This window comes from Cornus florida, unplaced genomic scaffold, assembly GCF_030987335.1.
Source record: "Cornus florida cultivar Cherokee Brave unplaced genomic scaffold, ASM3098733v1 CherokeeBrave_3.0.0_Hap2_Chr11, whole genome shotgun sequence".
NCBI lineage: Eukaryota > Viridiplantae > Streptophyta > Magnoliopsida > Cornales > Cornaceae > Cornus > Cornus florida.
This window is the reverse complement of record NW_026775581.1, coordinates 77,426,666-77,443,008: the sequence shown is the minus strand read 5'-3', so window position 1 is coordinate 77,443,008 and position 16,343 is coordinate 77,426,666. Positions and strand designations below refer to the sequence as shown.

Genomic DNA, 16,343 nt, shown 5'->3' with positions numbered 1-16,343 from the left:
TTATCAAATTGACGGGGCGTGACATTGAGCTAATTGTTGCTTCAATGCCTGTCAGATAGGGTTGCTATTTATAAGCTATAAATAGGTGCTAAAGTGGACCAATAGGTCATTAGTACAAATCATCGTGAATGAGAGAAAAATGTTCATCACCATACACCTTTCACGTGAACTTTTATCATCGAGTATTATCCAGTAACCTAATTTGTAAAGCGCCCAGCTTATCAAACAAAATGTGCTCATATTCGAGTCTCTCTCTACCTAATTTGCCAAGGGAAAATAAAAATGAACTTCCACCATCAACTGTTGAATGGATAGCGCGAATAATGTGTAAACTTAATTTATTTAGGAAAACCTAACTCACATGGTGATATTATTGTTATCACCGTATTGCAGTTAATTTCTTTGTAAGTATACATATATTGAACATAATACTGATCAAACAAAATGGCCGAGAAACACAATAGATTTGACCATGCATGTAAACTCAAACCCCTCAAATCTCATTCCAATTTCTTTCTGAACTGTCAAAATATGTCAATATCTTACCATTCAAATCAACATGTCCAACAAACATCACCTTAAACTTTCCACAATACAAATAAACTGACTGAATTTAGACAATTCTAAAGAGTCACCCTCAAAATTGTCAACAGAGAACTTTCAAGTCTTTATCGTTTCAAACCTTTCTTTTCTCAGATTATCACTTTTTTTCTTACAAATTGAAACTTCATGTACTTGTCACTCCCACAAACTGCTACAATTCATCTCCACCTAGCCGTAGAATTATCTCTAGAAGAAAAGATCGACAAAAAAAAACACAAAAGGAGCAATGTTTTGTTATGTTGGTCCCAACTTCCACCATTTCTCATAAAACCAATAGGGGTTAGAGGGGACTTGAGCTTTGTACTTAAACTTGTGTTCGTGGCGTTCAGTCCCCTGTCGGAGGTTAGTCTGCAGAACTCACTAGGTTGAATTCATTGGCTACACCAGCCAACAATATCCCCTCCAAGGAACCACCCTTGGTGACTTGAACACGAGACCTTGGCTCTGATAAATAACTTGCAAATTCAGCAGATGCTCATGACAGAGACGAGGTATGTCGACAGCAACCATGCACGAGTGAGGTGAAGAACGCAGACCACTAGAAATGAAGGACATGATGCAAAATGATACACTGCCTTACTTAAACCCTAATTTGACATTAAAAGGGCAAACTTTAAACAAGAGAGAACATAGACCATAAACTTTCCATCCCTGAATTGGGAGATCTAATTTTTCAATAATTTGATAATAAAACACACACACACACACACACACACACAAACTGGGATCTCTTACAACCAGTTTATTAAATATTTTATTTTATTTTTACTAAAAGTTGATTATCTGTAGAGCCAGTGCATGGAGACAAGAAATCCTGATCCCACAGGTCTAATCATGACACAAAATGATAGTGGGTAGAGGGACCATTGATCAAGCTAGCATACTACTATCCAATTTAGACAAACCATCACTCTGCATACTGATAAAGCATCAAAACAAGGCCCACAACATGCCATGTCTACATTCAACCAAATTAAACATTTTATGTTTTATAATACATTTACAAATATAACCAAGAATAAGTGAAAGTGTACACCAATTTTATGTGCAAATTATGTGCCTAGATCTCCTTTTACCTTGTAACATATCTTGTGAGAAATTATAGAATAGCAGATATTGGAGGAAAAAGCATAGATTGTTCATTCAATAGATAATTAAAAGCACTTTACAAAAACAGAAACACTGCAACATTTCCCGAGTAGCTGTTTCTGCTTCAATTGAAAAAGGCTCAGCAGAACCAGATAACATGATGAGGAAAATAATTTAAATCTGCAATTTCACCCCGTCTTTTATTTTCTTTTTGTTAGATTCTATTTCCAGTGAAATTTTAAAACACAAATGCTTTAGAGCTTCATGGTAGAGGGTGAAGGAGGTCGTTGTCTACTACTTCTGTTTGCAGAATTTGAAGAATGAGATGACAAAGAAGGACGACGATTGGAAGATTTCAACCTACTTGAATGGCTTCTCAGCTTCTTCTTCTCGTTAACTGGATCTTCTGATTTAATACACCTGATCTTTGTCTCATTTAAACCCGCCGGAAGTACACAATTGCAGAGAAAACCTTCACAATTTATCAAAGCAACACAGATTATTACAGATTAGTAGTAAACAAAAAGTTTTTAAATTGGTATATTGACATGCCAGTGTCTCAGCATCGATCTGTCTATTCTATGATAGTATCATGTCATAACAACTTTCTACATATGATTACGGGTATGGTTACTGGTCTCATTATGGACATGGCTACCCTATGTCGGCTCAGCAGTTTCATTATGCCTATAGTCATGACAGTAATCACTCTAGCACCTCCTCAGGCCATCCCACACAAGATTCCCACTACCACCCTCATAATCCGCAGCAAAGCTACTCTTATCCCGAAGGCACAGCAATGGGCGTGCCCTCATATTACTATGATCCACAGTATCCACCACGACAGGATGATGTCATGCTTCATGGGAAAATATTTGCATCAAGTTAGGAGACCTAGAATGAGAGCAACTCCCAAACACAGCAAATTCCTCCATATCACTCCTGGTGATGATTTCAGCTGTCACTTACCTCTGTGCTTCAGGTTTGTTTTAAATCCCTTTCACTTTGGACTATGTTATTACATTATGTGTTTTATGTCAAAAAATCATTATTTATTTCATGTTAAATTCATTATTCCTCATTAATTTAGAAAAAAATCTAAATTATTAAGCCTTTACCATCAACAATGACTTAAATTTCATGTATCACTTATATAAATCACCTTTAAAAAAAGCAACAAAATTATTAAAACCCATATTTAATGGATTTTGTACTAAAAAATTCCAAATTGATGCGTTTTCAAGCCCTATGTGCGAGTTAAAAAAAAAATTCACAACCACTGCACCTAATTCCGCTACATTAGTAGTGAAGGTGTAGGGTTTAAGTCCCATCTGTGGGACAAGGGATAGGAAAGGGGAAGGGGTATTATTGGTAGGTGGAGGCCTACCTCCCCTATCATGTAGCCACATCTCAAAGACAAACAAATCAATTGTAGAACTCCAACAATCATGCCCCTTTAAAACACAATATTAATATAGCAAAATGTAGTTTTAAATCGCATTTAAATTTATTTTTTTACTTGTGTTTTCTAAAACTCCCGAATTGCAAACATCAAGGTAATTTATCTTTAATTTCACCATTATATAGTTATTCTACTTCAAGGATTACAAGATATGTTACATGAATTCGGGTAGTATTAATTGTTGGGGAATGTCTAAGCATCAAAATTAAATTCCAAAACCAAATGGCAAAGGTAATATTGCCAAAATATTCGTATTATTTAGTATTCTTTTCTTTTCTAGATTAATAATGTTTTTACGTAACATAAATTCAAGACAGAACTTCACTTGTGTAAAAGGGTTTTTATAATAAATTGAATTATTAATTATCCTCGATACATATCCTATTAGACATGTCAGACATATTCCACATTCATATCCGAGTGTTGTATTTGACACGGGTATTTCATGTATTTTTTAAGATTTCATGTAACATAGGTTATAAGTTGATTATTTTTGAGAATTTCCATATTTTCTAGTACATTGCAAAATTTAATTAACTCAGAACACAATAATTTGGTGGTCCCAGAACAACCTAATCATGTGAAATATGTGCATGGCTCTAGAATATATAGTGGCTTTATTTTCAATCCCCAAAGTAAAACTAAATTTTTGAACAAATGATGTGCAAGAAGCAAGTTTTCTAAATAATATACAATGTATAAATAAGAAACAAAAATCACTGTTGGCATACATCACTTTTATATCGATATGAGTGCAATTGTCAGGTGCGGTGATGTCCAAGAGGTAGATTTATCATATATGCAAATCCAAAAACATGAAGACGCAGCTAATTATCCTTATTTTTTAAAAAAAAAAATCTTCTTTTATTTCCTAGAGTAAAATGCTATTTTAGATTATATAGAACACTCAATATAGGTGCTTCGTTTTGAAGCAAAATGTAGTTACAGAAACACAACACAAGTCTTATGTCTAATTATACAGTAAACTTGAATTATCTGACATACTTGCTAAATGCATATCCAGCAAGGCATGTTGGACATGTATCCCATACTCATATTTAAAGTGTTTGGTGTTCGACGCGGGTACTTCAAGCATTTATAAGGTCCATGTAACATAGATGTCGACTGTACATTGCTTCCATGGTAATGTATAGCATGTCATTGTTAATTCAATAAGCTTTGGAAGCAACTAAAGTGGCTCTAGTAGAACACAGCCCAAAATATGCAAAGGAAGTGTTTTGAGCATCAATGCAAATCCAAAGAAGTAAAAGTATTTAGTATTTTTAACAGAGTTCTCACCAAGTCGAGCGAGTCGATTGACCCATCTAGGGATAGGTTTCCCGATCAAACGGAAACACGCATCATTGCAGAAGTGATTGCAGTTCTTGGTGATAAGATTGTATGCGTTCCCCGGGTAGTCCACTGCTAGCTTCTCCATTAATACATGGACCTCTTTGGGACTTATATCCGTTCTTCCCATCAAGATTGACTTTCTAAATGTGAATCCAGGGCATTGCTTTGGTTCCACTTCAAAAATCCCAGTTGTTGGATGTTCATGAGCACCAAATGCATATTCAACTCCGTGAACTTAAATGATAAAAATTGACAACCAAATTTATGAGAACTGAATTTTAGCAACAGAGACCAAAACCATGTACTATTAAGTTCAAAAATTCACCAGGATAATAAGATTTATAGCAAGATTTTCTGTTGGATGCTGGGAGAATATAGAAAAGAAGAGGAAATCTGAATTCAAAAAAAAAAAAATTCCTTAAATAATTCAATATCACTCAGTTGAGAGTTCTTGAGAGAACACTACATAGAACATAAACTAGACTTGATTCAGACGTCTTGAATCAAGATCATTATGAACAAAAGTGGCCTTCAAAAGTAGAGAGCAGTTGTACTTTTTCAAACAATTATATGCTTTCTAGCTAAACACCTGCAAAAGAATGCAAAATACAAAAATATAATGTAGGAAGTATTATTAGTTAAGCTAGTTCATAATGTAGGAAGTCTATCTTCCTGGCTTTTATTTTTGTTGCCCAAAAATAAAATAAAATAAAATAAAATAGAGCTAGTTGAGCTAGGTAGTATTAGTTGAGCTAGTCCATAGAGTTGGAAGTATTAGTTGAGCTAGTTCTTCAGAAAGTATTAGTTTTCTTTTCATTTCCCCTATTTCCTTTATAACCAAACAGAGGAGTGGGGTTTTAAATCTAATTCAGATCCAAGGAACAGAAAAGCAATTGAAAAATCAATAATGTAGCAGAAATTTTGAATTTTTACACAATCTACATATTTATTGAAACAAAGCAAATCTATTTTTCTACAATCAAATTCTCTAACTAAAATTTCAATATATATAGAGAGAGAGAGAGTAAGCATTTTAATTTTATTCCGGGTATCTTCAATTTTTGTTACTCGCCAACAAACCATGTATAATTTTCAACTTAATATATTGCTAAGATGTTGTTTGAATATATATAATTATATATATGTGTGTGTGTATTACAAAATAAGGATTCCTTTTCCTTTCTTCAATTTTCTCAAGAATCAAATGCTGAATAATAACATTTGTAAATTTCAACTTCCTTTTCTTTTCCTCAATTTTCTCAAGAACCAAACAACAATGATACTGTTCCAAATCTGTTGAAATATAGATATATAAAGAGTGTAGATTGTAGAATAACAAAATGAGACGAGATGGAGTGGAAATTGAAACCTTGTAGACCAGAGTGATAGACACCGAGGCCGAGCCAGTAGGCGTAGCCGTTGATGGGAGTGATATCGTAGACGTTGAGGTAGACCGGAACCTTTCCGGTCTTCCTTTTCCGGGAAAGCATTCTACACAACATTCTCGCTTTCCAAACAGGGTCACTCCTCTCTCTCTCTCTAATAAGTTCCCAAATTCCTCAAAAGCAGAGAGGAGGAATTTGGGAGTGAATTGGGATTCGGAAGTGGAGTCTTTTAGAATTCTCTGTTTAATATTATAATAATTTAGAATAAAACTTTAAATTAATTTAGGAGAAAGCGAAGGAAGAATCTGAAAGGTGACAAAAAAAAAAAAAAAGAAAAAGAATCTGAATATAATAATTATATATACACGCGCACATACATATAATAATATCTACTGTATATAACTTAAGTTACACCGGCGACCGAAAGTGTCCGCACCGTCGGTTATCAGGGGAAGCCTGAACTCGGTGTAAACTATAAGCTTAAAGTAAGCATTACACCAATAATGCCCTTCTTCTTTTCCCAAATTACAACAAATGCCCCCCCCCCCACCCCAAATATTTTTTTTTTTTTTTTCATACTACTACCCCTACAATTAGCCAAGTTTGGTTGGAAGGAAAAAATATATATATATATATTAACTTTATTCTTATTTTTTTTAAAATCAAAATTAATAGAAAAGGGTATTCGGCAATAATTAGCTTAAATTAATCCATTGATTTGATTTCAACGACTCAATTTATATTTAACAATAATTAACTTAAATTAATTCTTACTTAAAGCCGCCTGAACAAGTAATATTGATCCCAATAGGGTTGGAACACTCAACCTTCTCCTCTTACACGAGAGAGAGATCATATATATATGGGCTATGCTCATTGATTTCCTTTATTACCTGCTTGAGATTGCATTTGTACTCTCTAACATAATTTACAATACAACATCAATATTGCTTTATTAATTAATTTATTTGAATAAATATAGAATCATTGGTTTAGATATATCTTCCTAAAAATATATATATATGCATGTCTAACTTTAATGGAATGCCATTGAAATCTATGGAATTATGAATAATTAAATGAAAACAAGTATGTAATGTTTTTTTTTTTTTTTTACCCAAACAACCTCTTCCCAATGCCCAATATTCAGAGATAAGTCATAGGATAAATTACAGTGACAGTATTAAAGTTTACTTAATTATAGGTAGAACCGTAGATGCTATATTTGCAAAAAACCTATAAAAACATCCCTATATCAGAATGGTGTTAAAATGGGTGAAGTACCGCGTTTACCCTTGTTTTAAAATAAATTTTGTAACAAAAAATATCTCACAATCAAAATGACCAAAATGGCCCTACCAACCTCATCCCTCTCACCCTTTGTACTACCTCCACAAACACACTCTCTCTCCATTAAACCCCAAACCAACAAAAGCTAAACAGGTCCGTCCTGCCATTAAACCATCTCTCTTTCACATGCTCCACCACGCCAATTTGCCAATCTGCCTAAGAAATTGAACAAGTCACAAAACAATAACGGAATTATATAATGGCGTAGTTGGTAAAGCGTTTAGATTCCGAATAAATGTTAATAAAGTATTCGGTTCTGATCATATATTCTTGTCTTCGAAAATATTAAACTATTAAAAAAATAACTTTATTGATTAAAAGTAAAGTACCGCATATTTGAGAATACTATTAATTTTTCTTCATCTTAAGTATATATCCTATGTTCATGTTATCTTTTTATTAATAACATTTTATTCTTAAAATGGTTTAGTTACGAAGTAATAAATTATTAATTTATTCATAACAGAACCAAGTTATTTTTTTTATAGAGAGAGAGAGGGAGAGAGAAAAAAAAAAAAAAAATCATTACTATTATTAGAATTAAAGGGTTAGCTCATAGCTGTATCTTTGTTTTGTGTTTGCGTCTGGGAGCATAAAGGATAACCTATGAATCATTATGCTGGTGTAGCATGTGGTGGTGTTACAGTTGGATCCAATATGATATGTTATTAATATAATTGAAAAAAAAAAGAAAAAAAAAGGACATTAATAATGATGACAAGTAATAATAAAGTAATTGAGTCCAATGAAAATATTAGGTGTGTCCGACAGATAACGCAATTAGTATGTCTGACTAGTGAAATTGTATCATAAAGTAAAATTGATCCATTCATCTAATAAAAATTTGTCTTCACAAACTAATTTGTTAATTAAAAGAGACGACGTTATTTATAGTGAGACTTAACTATATGATTGTCTATTGTAACATTGTAAGAGATACCAAACTCAATTGATTGATAATCATATGGAGCCAATGCTCATATATGATTAAACCAAGAAGCATATTTGACAGAACATACTATTCATGCAGTTTAAAAAAATGTTAAAAGTTAAAAACAATGTTTAAATCATAAGATAGCATCTTAAGCAAAAGAGTCAAATATGTAATTCTTACAATTGATTAGGGTCAACTATCATGTGCTGTCTCAAAAAAGAAAAAAAAAAATAATAAAAAGTTGAGTGTTGGGGAGTCTAATTGCAAATAATAAAGCAATCACATAATAAATACAAATATATATAATTTTTTTTTTTTTTTAAAAATATTTAGATTATGTTAGTTCATTAAGTAAATGCACAAAATTTGTTGCCTTAATTAAGGATTCATTTATTTGGAATGCTAGTCAAATGATAGCTTTTTCATTTTCGAAAGTAAAAAGGTGATGATTCAAGTTCCTATACAAATAAATAAGAGAAGATATTCGATGCACCAAGTGCACGATACATCAGAGTTGTCCATTCGCAACACAAGAACGAATAACTTTGATGACCCTGGTACATGGTACACCAAATATACTCTCAACAAATAAGCGTGTGAATTCTCGTCAAGAAAAACTAAGCAAGAAATGAGATGAGTTTGATCAATGATAATTTTATTTTTTTTTGGTATTTAAAAAGCTTTTGTAGGTCATAAAGAAAATAATAAAATGTAATAAAATTTGAAAGTATAAAATTAGAAAATGCGGATAAAGGCGGGCCAGTCCAGTGCACGATTGTGGGGTCTGGAGTATGCAAAGCCCTAATTGCAGCACCTTGCTCTATGTTATGCTTTCATAACAAGTTAGCGATGTGATGTTTTTGTATTTGTTGGATAAAAGTTAGTGATCCACGTAGCGAAAAACTATTGGAGAGAATCTACTCCCAGAGTCAAAAACATCGATTGTTTTGAAAACCCATTAACTTGTCGAAAGTATACAACATTACCAATCATTCTCATTTGCATACTGTTTGATTTTTATTTTTGATGGAAAAAGATGGATAAACCCTAATTGGATTATCCTTTCCCACTACTTCATTTGTGCAACAATGGTAAAAGCACTGTCATGGGTTAACAAACCCCTCTCTTTTTATTGTTTTCTTTCCTTTTCCTTCCAACTCCTTTAACCCAAATGCACCCTTAAAAATAAATTCTAAGTTGTGTTATGGAAATAAGAAATCCACTTTCTAGAATTGGAAATGCAGATGAAGTAGGCTCCGTTTGTTTGAAAGTAAAATATTTTTCAGAAAATATTTTATTTATTATTTTTTCATTTTTTGATGTTAGGTTGTCGTAAAATATTTACGAAGAAAAAAAATATTAAAATTTAACAAAAATAATTTATTTTCGGGAAGTTATTTTACATGCTCGCCCGATGGACTCGACTTCAATCTCTATGTAGACCTTTGTCAAATATCGACAAAGTAAAAATAAAAGAATATTTTATCTGAAAAAAAAAAATATTTTTCAAAAAGAATATTTTACAGCGAAACAAATGGAGCCTAAGTTAAACTCTAATTCCAATTTCAAAATGTGGATTTCATGCTGCTAAACAATATAAGAGAAATGATCCATTAATCCTCATGACCACAATGCTGTAAAATGTGCAGTGTATGAAGCCCAATTTGATTCTTTTACTAGATTTATTTATCGATTCTTCAATTTGTTCGGAACTCCTTGTAAAAGAAAGCTCCAATATATATATATATATATATATATATATATATATAGATTGAATCTGATAAGAAATATATACGATTCTATGTGATATTGCAATTATGCAACCACGACTTAAATATAGTGGAAGCCGTAAAAATTCCAGATACAACCATTGGTAGGGGTTATATGAGAATAATTCCCACCATAACACACAAAAATCCACCAAACATGGATCCCAAAAAAAATCAATATAAGCACCATACTCTATCAAACAACAAGGACTAAAGGAAAAGGTGGCAATTGTATTCATTTTAAAACTGCTTATATTGGGTCCATTTTAATCACTTTCCGTTGCTTTTGTTAGTAGAGATTTAATGGTAGGACTCAACTCAACAGAGCCTATTACTCAATTATGTGTCCTGTGCTAGGACGCATGACTCCTCTTTTCATTCCAAATTCAAGAATACGACCGATACGGTTGATTGGTCTGTGCACCTCTCTTCTCACTTTTTTGTATCCCCTGTTCTTAGGATACAATTCGATCTTTCGGGTATTTGGGTCGGCTTCATGAATCTTATTATTACATAATCATTGTCAAAAAGCAAGAGGAAAAAGTATTTGTATAGAATAATTGCCTTTCTTTTTTGAAACTCTTACTAGTGATTGGAATATTACACAGTTTATTTTTCAAAAACTACTGCTCCTGCAATCTTTGAGATCGGCTTTATTCTAATATGTAAATTTACCTTCTTTTTCAATGAATTAATTAAAACAACAATGTCGAATTAAAATGTATGATAAATTGGTCAGATAATCCCTAATTAAATTGAACATAAACTGCATTTGAATGGCCTATATAAGAGAGATCACAAGGATTTCAGACGAGCCAGTTGGATTCGAGTCTCTTAGCAGAGAATAAGAGGATTTTGCAGTGGATTTCTGATGGAAGATAATTTTAAGTACCACTTAATATGGAAATACAAATCAACTTACAATTCTTAAGAGCTACTAAGTTACAAAAATGTCAAAGGATCAATTGGCCCAGCGGTATCACCTCTTCCTTTCCGAAGGAAGGTTGGGTTATAAAAATAAACTACTCGAATCAAAACAAAATTCGAACCACAAGTTCAATTTTATGAACAAAATATCAATTTTTAAAATATTTTTTTATAATTTTATAAAGTGAGGGTATATTAAAAAAAAAAAAAAAAAAAAAAAAAAAAAAACTATTTTTCCTATCCTTTCAACCAAATTTTTTTTTTTTTAAAAAAGTTATCACCCTGTGCATCATTTCTACTATCGATTCCATTTAACCAAATAAAAATAAGAGTGACACATTCTTTTTTCTAAAAATGTCTCATTCATGTCTCCATTCTTTTATCCAATTTTTTTAGCCTTTCCCACCCGAAAAAGCATAAAGACCAGAAAATAGAAATGGGAAAGATGAAAGTTTTTGACTCAGAATAGTGAATTTGGGCCTTTTGGGCATTGCAAAATTGACATTTGGGCCAACACAAGAGAAGAGGGAATATAATACCCATACATTTCTGGGCTAAGAATAAGTAGCCTTAGTTGCCCAGGCCCAGTGACAATTCTTTTCCCTCACGAGCCCAAAGGCAACACCAACGTTGAGGGTACCATGTGCAATTTATGCTCAATTGGGTAGGAAACAAAAAAAAAAAATTGGGTCCAAATAGATGAGATATCCCTCATAAAGAGATTTATTTATTTATTTATTTATTTTCGATCGGTTGGATGGAGGATAAGATAATACAGTTACAATTTATTATGTTCATTATGAAAGAAGGAAAATATATAGTTTTAAATTATTTTTAACATTATGTCTAGTAATATTTATAATATTGTTAGTATTGTAATTTAAAATTTGTGTAATTTAGGATAATATTTAATTTAAAACTTCTATAATAATTCACTTTTCTTCTCTAGTCTTTTCCGCCCGTTTTTGGACGAATAAAAATTTGTAAAGAATGAAGAATAACACATCCCTTCTGTTATCATTTCTTTTCTTTCTATGGATTTCTATTTCTTTCTACACATCTTCCTTCTTTCTTACTGAATAAAACATAGACATTTGTGAAGGCTTAAAATTGGATGCGTGTTATTTTTATTTTGTAACGTTTTATATTACTTTTTATTATTAACGCATGACTTTTGAAATTGAATTGAAATATGCTCATCTTAAAAGTATATATATTTATATTTCAGAACACTTCTAATCATGTAAATACATATTAAGTTGTGCCTCAAACATATTTCACATTGTCACGACATTTCTATAAGGGAGTATGTGCTTCTTAAATCTAATGTAATAAAAAAATGTGTGAGAAAAGAGGAACTGGTTTTCTCTTCTAAGTCTATGAATATCATCTACAAAACAACTAAATAAAGAATGCAACGTCATTTTACATCAATGTAATTTTTGCACCGGTATGATTCTAATTCAAGAAAAGAGATGTAATTGAAATAATAATAATAATAATAATAATAATAATAATATAATTCAATTAAATTAAATTTAAGAATATATTAAAAATGGTTTATTTTTTAAATTAATTTTTTTTTAAGGGACCACTGTCCACATCAAAGAATTGAAGAATATTACCTATATAATGCTTCTACAATTGTCTATTAACTAAGAATCATGTTTTCATCAAATGAAAAAAAGAAAAAAAAAAAAAAACAGAGAATGAAACATAACAGAAAGATAACAAAATGTAAAGGCCCGTTTAGTTTGTAATTTTAAAAATAATTTTAAAAAATTTAAAAAATATAAAAATGTTTTCAGAGAACAATATTTTATTATTCTCTAAAAACATTTTATAAAAATTTTAGAAAACTGAACTAAATAAAGTTTTTAGTAAAATTTTCTAATTTTAATTTTCGAATTACATAAAATTATTTTTGAAGTTATAAACCAAATATATCCTAACTCTCTAACCCAAAAATAAGCAACAACATATTAAAAATTTTAGCTTATCTTTAGTTTCCTGAAAGGACAATACTTAAGTCACGTGAGGATGTATACTATTTTCTGGATCAATAATATTTAAACAAGTCGTCTTTAATTACTTAAATCAAAGATAATGAAGATATATATACACTACCAAATTAATGAGAGTGAATTAATTACCATCTCTAATTTAATAATTAAAAAAAAATCCATCAATTTATTATTAATCAACATCTCTATGTCGTATACATGTCACTCGTAAGAACCTACGTATTGTCGAATGTTTTCTAAAAAAAAAAGAGCGTTAATCTCATAAGCTGGGGCGAATAACGAGGGACGTTCAAAACCCTCGTTGAACCCTACTTCTTTGGAAGGACGGAGAAGATGGCGATTTCTCGCTTTCTCCAACCTCACAGTGGGTCACTTTTCTCTTCTTGCAAAACCCTAATTCCTCAATTCCAGCAGCAATTTTCTCGCCAAACAAACAAAACCATTTCCTGTCTTCTCGCCCAAACTCGGACTCACACGTCCCAGACTCTCCAAAAGTCACCCTTTGAGTCAAAAATTCTCAGAATTCTCCGCAACGAGATTCAGTACCAGTCCGATTACGCCCCTCCGCACCAGGTATTTTCCTTCTTTTATTTTTATTTTTATTTTTATCAGATTTAATCATAAATATACACATTATATACACATATATATACATGAAAAATATGTTATAGCCTTCAGTTTTTTTCTTATTAAAGATATGGTAGAATTTTGTTTGTCTGCTGTGGGAAAATGTTGGAAAAGAAAAGGAAAACTTATATCTTTTGCAGTCTTATGCTTTAATTTGTTCTGTTAGAACTCATATATTTATGACATACAACACATATTAATGAACTAAGCTAATCCAATCGGAAATCAAATATATGGGTGTATAAAGTTTAGCTGTGTGGAATTATTAATAATATATATATATATATATATATATATATATATTTTGGTAATCCCTGCAAAATGAAAAATCTGACACTCCGTTTGGATGCTGAGAAAACAAAAAACTGAAGACTTGAAATAAAAAGATTTGAATACCTTTTTTTTTCTTGTTTTGTTTCCTGGAAAATGAAACATAAAGCTTAGTAGAATATATTAGGCTCAGTCAAGTGGGAAGTTTTAGTTTGCCTAATAGAGTTTCTTCTCTTTGCCATGTTTTCCTAGCAGCCGACCAGAGCTTCACTTGTTTACATTTTGATTTTTTTTTTTCTTCTCTTTTTTAACATTTTCTCAACACCAAAATAGAAAACGAATGGGTTATTGTTATTTGTTCATCAATTTCTCACCAGCCAAACAGAGCATAACCTATTGCTCACAATTTCTTGAAATCTCCTTCCACAAGTTGCTGGATTTCGGTTCTAATCTTCAGTTCTTTTTTTATTTTTATTTTTTATTTTATTTCTTTGGTGAAATTCTTTAGCCTGATGTGAAGTTCAATGCGTTTATGGTGAAAGATCGACCCGGTGAGCAGTGGATTACATTAACGAGCAAATTTGGAGAGGGTGAAAATATAAAAATTGAGGCTACAATGTTTGACGGATCGAAGTTAGTTCCAAAATCAGGTGACGATGATGCTGAAGAGGATGTGTGTCTTCACATTAGCTTGTTAGTTGATATATCCAAGGGGGAAGGGTGTGATAAGCTGGAGTTTTGTTGCTCAGCATGGGCGGATTGCTTGGAAATTCAGAAAGTTTATGTATTCCGAAGTGATGGGTCACTACCTAAGCCTTACATGGGACCTAATTTTAGGTATGAAATTTTTTTCCTTCTTTCTTGATAGTCTATGCATTATCAAGATGAGCACCTATTTAAATTTGTGATTTGAATTCACATGTACTCTCTCTCTCTCTCTCTCTCTCTCTTAAATCTGTCTTTGTTTGAATTACAAACCTGTGTGTGGCATTTGGGTTACCTGAATTGCTCAACCTTTTTAATTAGTCAGCTGACATTTATTAAATTTTATTAATATATATCAGAATGTTCAGCTTCTCTAACAAAATTATATTAAAACAGCCTAATTATATGGGTTTCTTTCCTTAGGATGGTCCCCTTAGTTCCCAACTTTACTTCATTTTTTATTCGAAAACCCCATTCCACTCTTAGTTCAACTAGAAGACTAGTTTCTGAATCAAAAAAATATCGACATTGGGAAGATGATTAAAAATTTCAGGTCCAGTAATAGAGTTTGGGTTGGAGAGTGTGGTGAGATTTCATGCTTTCTTTCTTTTCTTATGGTTTCCTCGTGATCTAACAGAATGCTTATGTTTTGTATTGTTTCACTTGCAATTTTGGGTTTAGTGGTGACTCTCTTTGGTTTACGTATTTGATTGCTTTCAGGGATATGGATTATAAGCTTCGGATTGCACTGGTTGAGTACTTGAAGGAAAGGGGGGTAAATGATGACCTTTGTGTTTTCTTGCATGATTTTATGATGAACAAGGATAGGATAGAGTTTATTAGTTGGTTAAATAAGGTTGAGTCATATTTGGAAAAATAGGGGGATCTTAGCTCTTTCCCCCTCAATGCTCTGATACTAGATTGGTTTTATATTTGAACTTTTGCATCGATTAAAGAAAATTCTCCATTAAAATGCATATCGTTTTGCTTTTGTGCAATCATGACATGTAAACTGCAAGTGAATACTCAAGAACATAAATGTAATCCAGATGGACTGCTCTAAGAGTGTAAATGCTTTAAACTGATTTTTGTTGTGAAATTTTAAGGTCCACTATGACTCCTGTTACTGAAACCTTGTAGTTGTGCCAAAAACCTAGTGCTCTGGATGTTGGAGCCATCAACTCCTTACTTCATGGTGTAAATGAGTTTTCTCCAAATAACTGTGTATAGATGACGTCAATTGCTTACAACTGTTCATGTAACTTACTGCGATTGTAGTATCATTTTCGGAAGCTTCAGGAGTCTTTGAAAGATCCATTAGAAAATACTCCAAAATTTTGATTCATGAGTTTGTCATCAATTATGTTTTTAGTTTTTAAAATTAAAATGCATCATTGGACTATTGAGGATTCAAATCTTCTCAAAAGACAAACAGTAAGTTGTTGGGTTTACATAAATAATGCCAAAGTTTAGGTCGGTATCTAGTCCACCCCTCCCAGTGTCACACTGGGTAATGACCATCTTTTTAAGAGTCATAATACTTTATAAACATCAGATCACATAGTTAAAGACATAGCAATAAAACGTCAAATACGTGTATGTGTGTGTTTGAATGTATAGATATGTATATGTATCTGTACACCCATGATAAATGACAACTCTTCTGCCATGCTCATTCCTTTATGATTTTAAATATGGCCATTTTTTTCTTCTTCTTGTTGTTCTCCTCCTCCTTTTTTGTGTTCCAATGTTAAATGAAATCCATTCCATCTTATCAAGATTTCAAGAAGTGTCAACCACATCATTAATTAACTGTTCTACTTTAAATTATGGGCATCTATATGT

At 31.9% G+C, this 16,343-nt stretch overlaps 2 protein-coding genes across 3 annotated transcripts; one reads left to right on the top strand and one right to left on the bottom strand.

Moving 5' to 3' along the window:
• Positions 1-1,719: 1,719 nt before the first annotated feature.
• Positions 1,720-6,216, bottom strand: LOC132284568 (deSI-like protein At4g17486). Of its 2 annotated transcripts, none has more exons than XM_059786679.1 (3): positions 5,877-6,216; positions 4,454-4,681; positions 1,720-2,164 (listed from the first exon to the last, which is right to left on the bottom strand). In XM_059786679.1, the coding sequence occupies exons 1-3, from the start codon at positions 6,007-6,009 to the stop codon at positions 1,947-1,949; spliced, it is 579 nt and encodes a 192-aa protein (XP_059642662.1). In that variant the 5' UTR covers positions 6,010-6,216; the 3' UTR covers positions 1,720-1,946. The 2 variants fall into 2 exon arrangements, with proteins under 2 accessions (XP_059642662.1, XP_059642661.1); XM_059786678.1 differs by having other exon boundaries at positions 4,454-4,741; positions 5,877-6,212.
• A 6,902-nt stretch (positions 6,217-13,118) lies between these two features.
• On the top strand, positions 13,119-15,630 carry LOC132285666 (uncharacterized protein At2g39795, mitochondrial). Its single transcript, XM_059787859.1, has 3 exons — positions 13,119-13,469; positions 14,302-14,630; positions 15,219-15,630. Exons 1-3 carry the CDS (start codon positions 13,230-13,232, stop codon positions 15,376-15,378), a joined length of 729 nt encoding a protein of 242 aa, XP_059643842.1. The 5' UTR covers positions 13,119-13,229; the 3' UTR covers positions 15,379-15,630.
• The last annotated feature ends 713 nt before the right edge of the window (positions 15,631-16,343 follow it).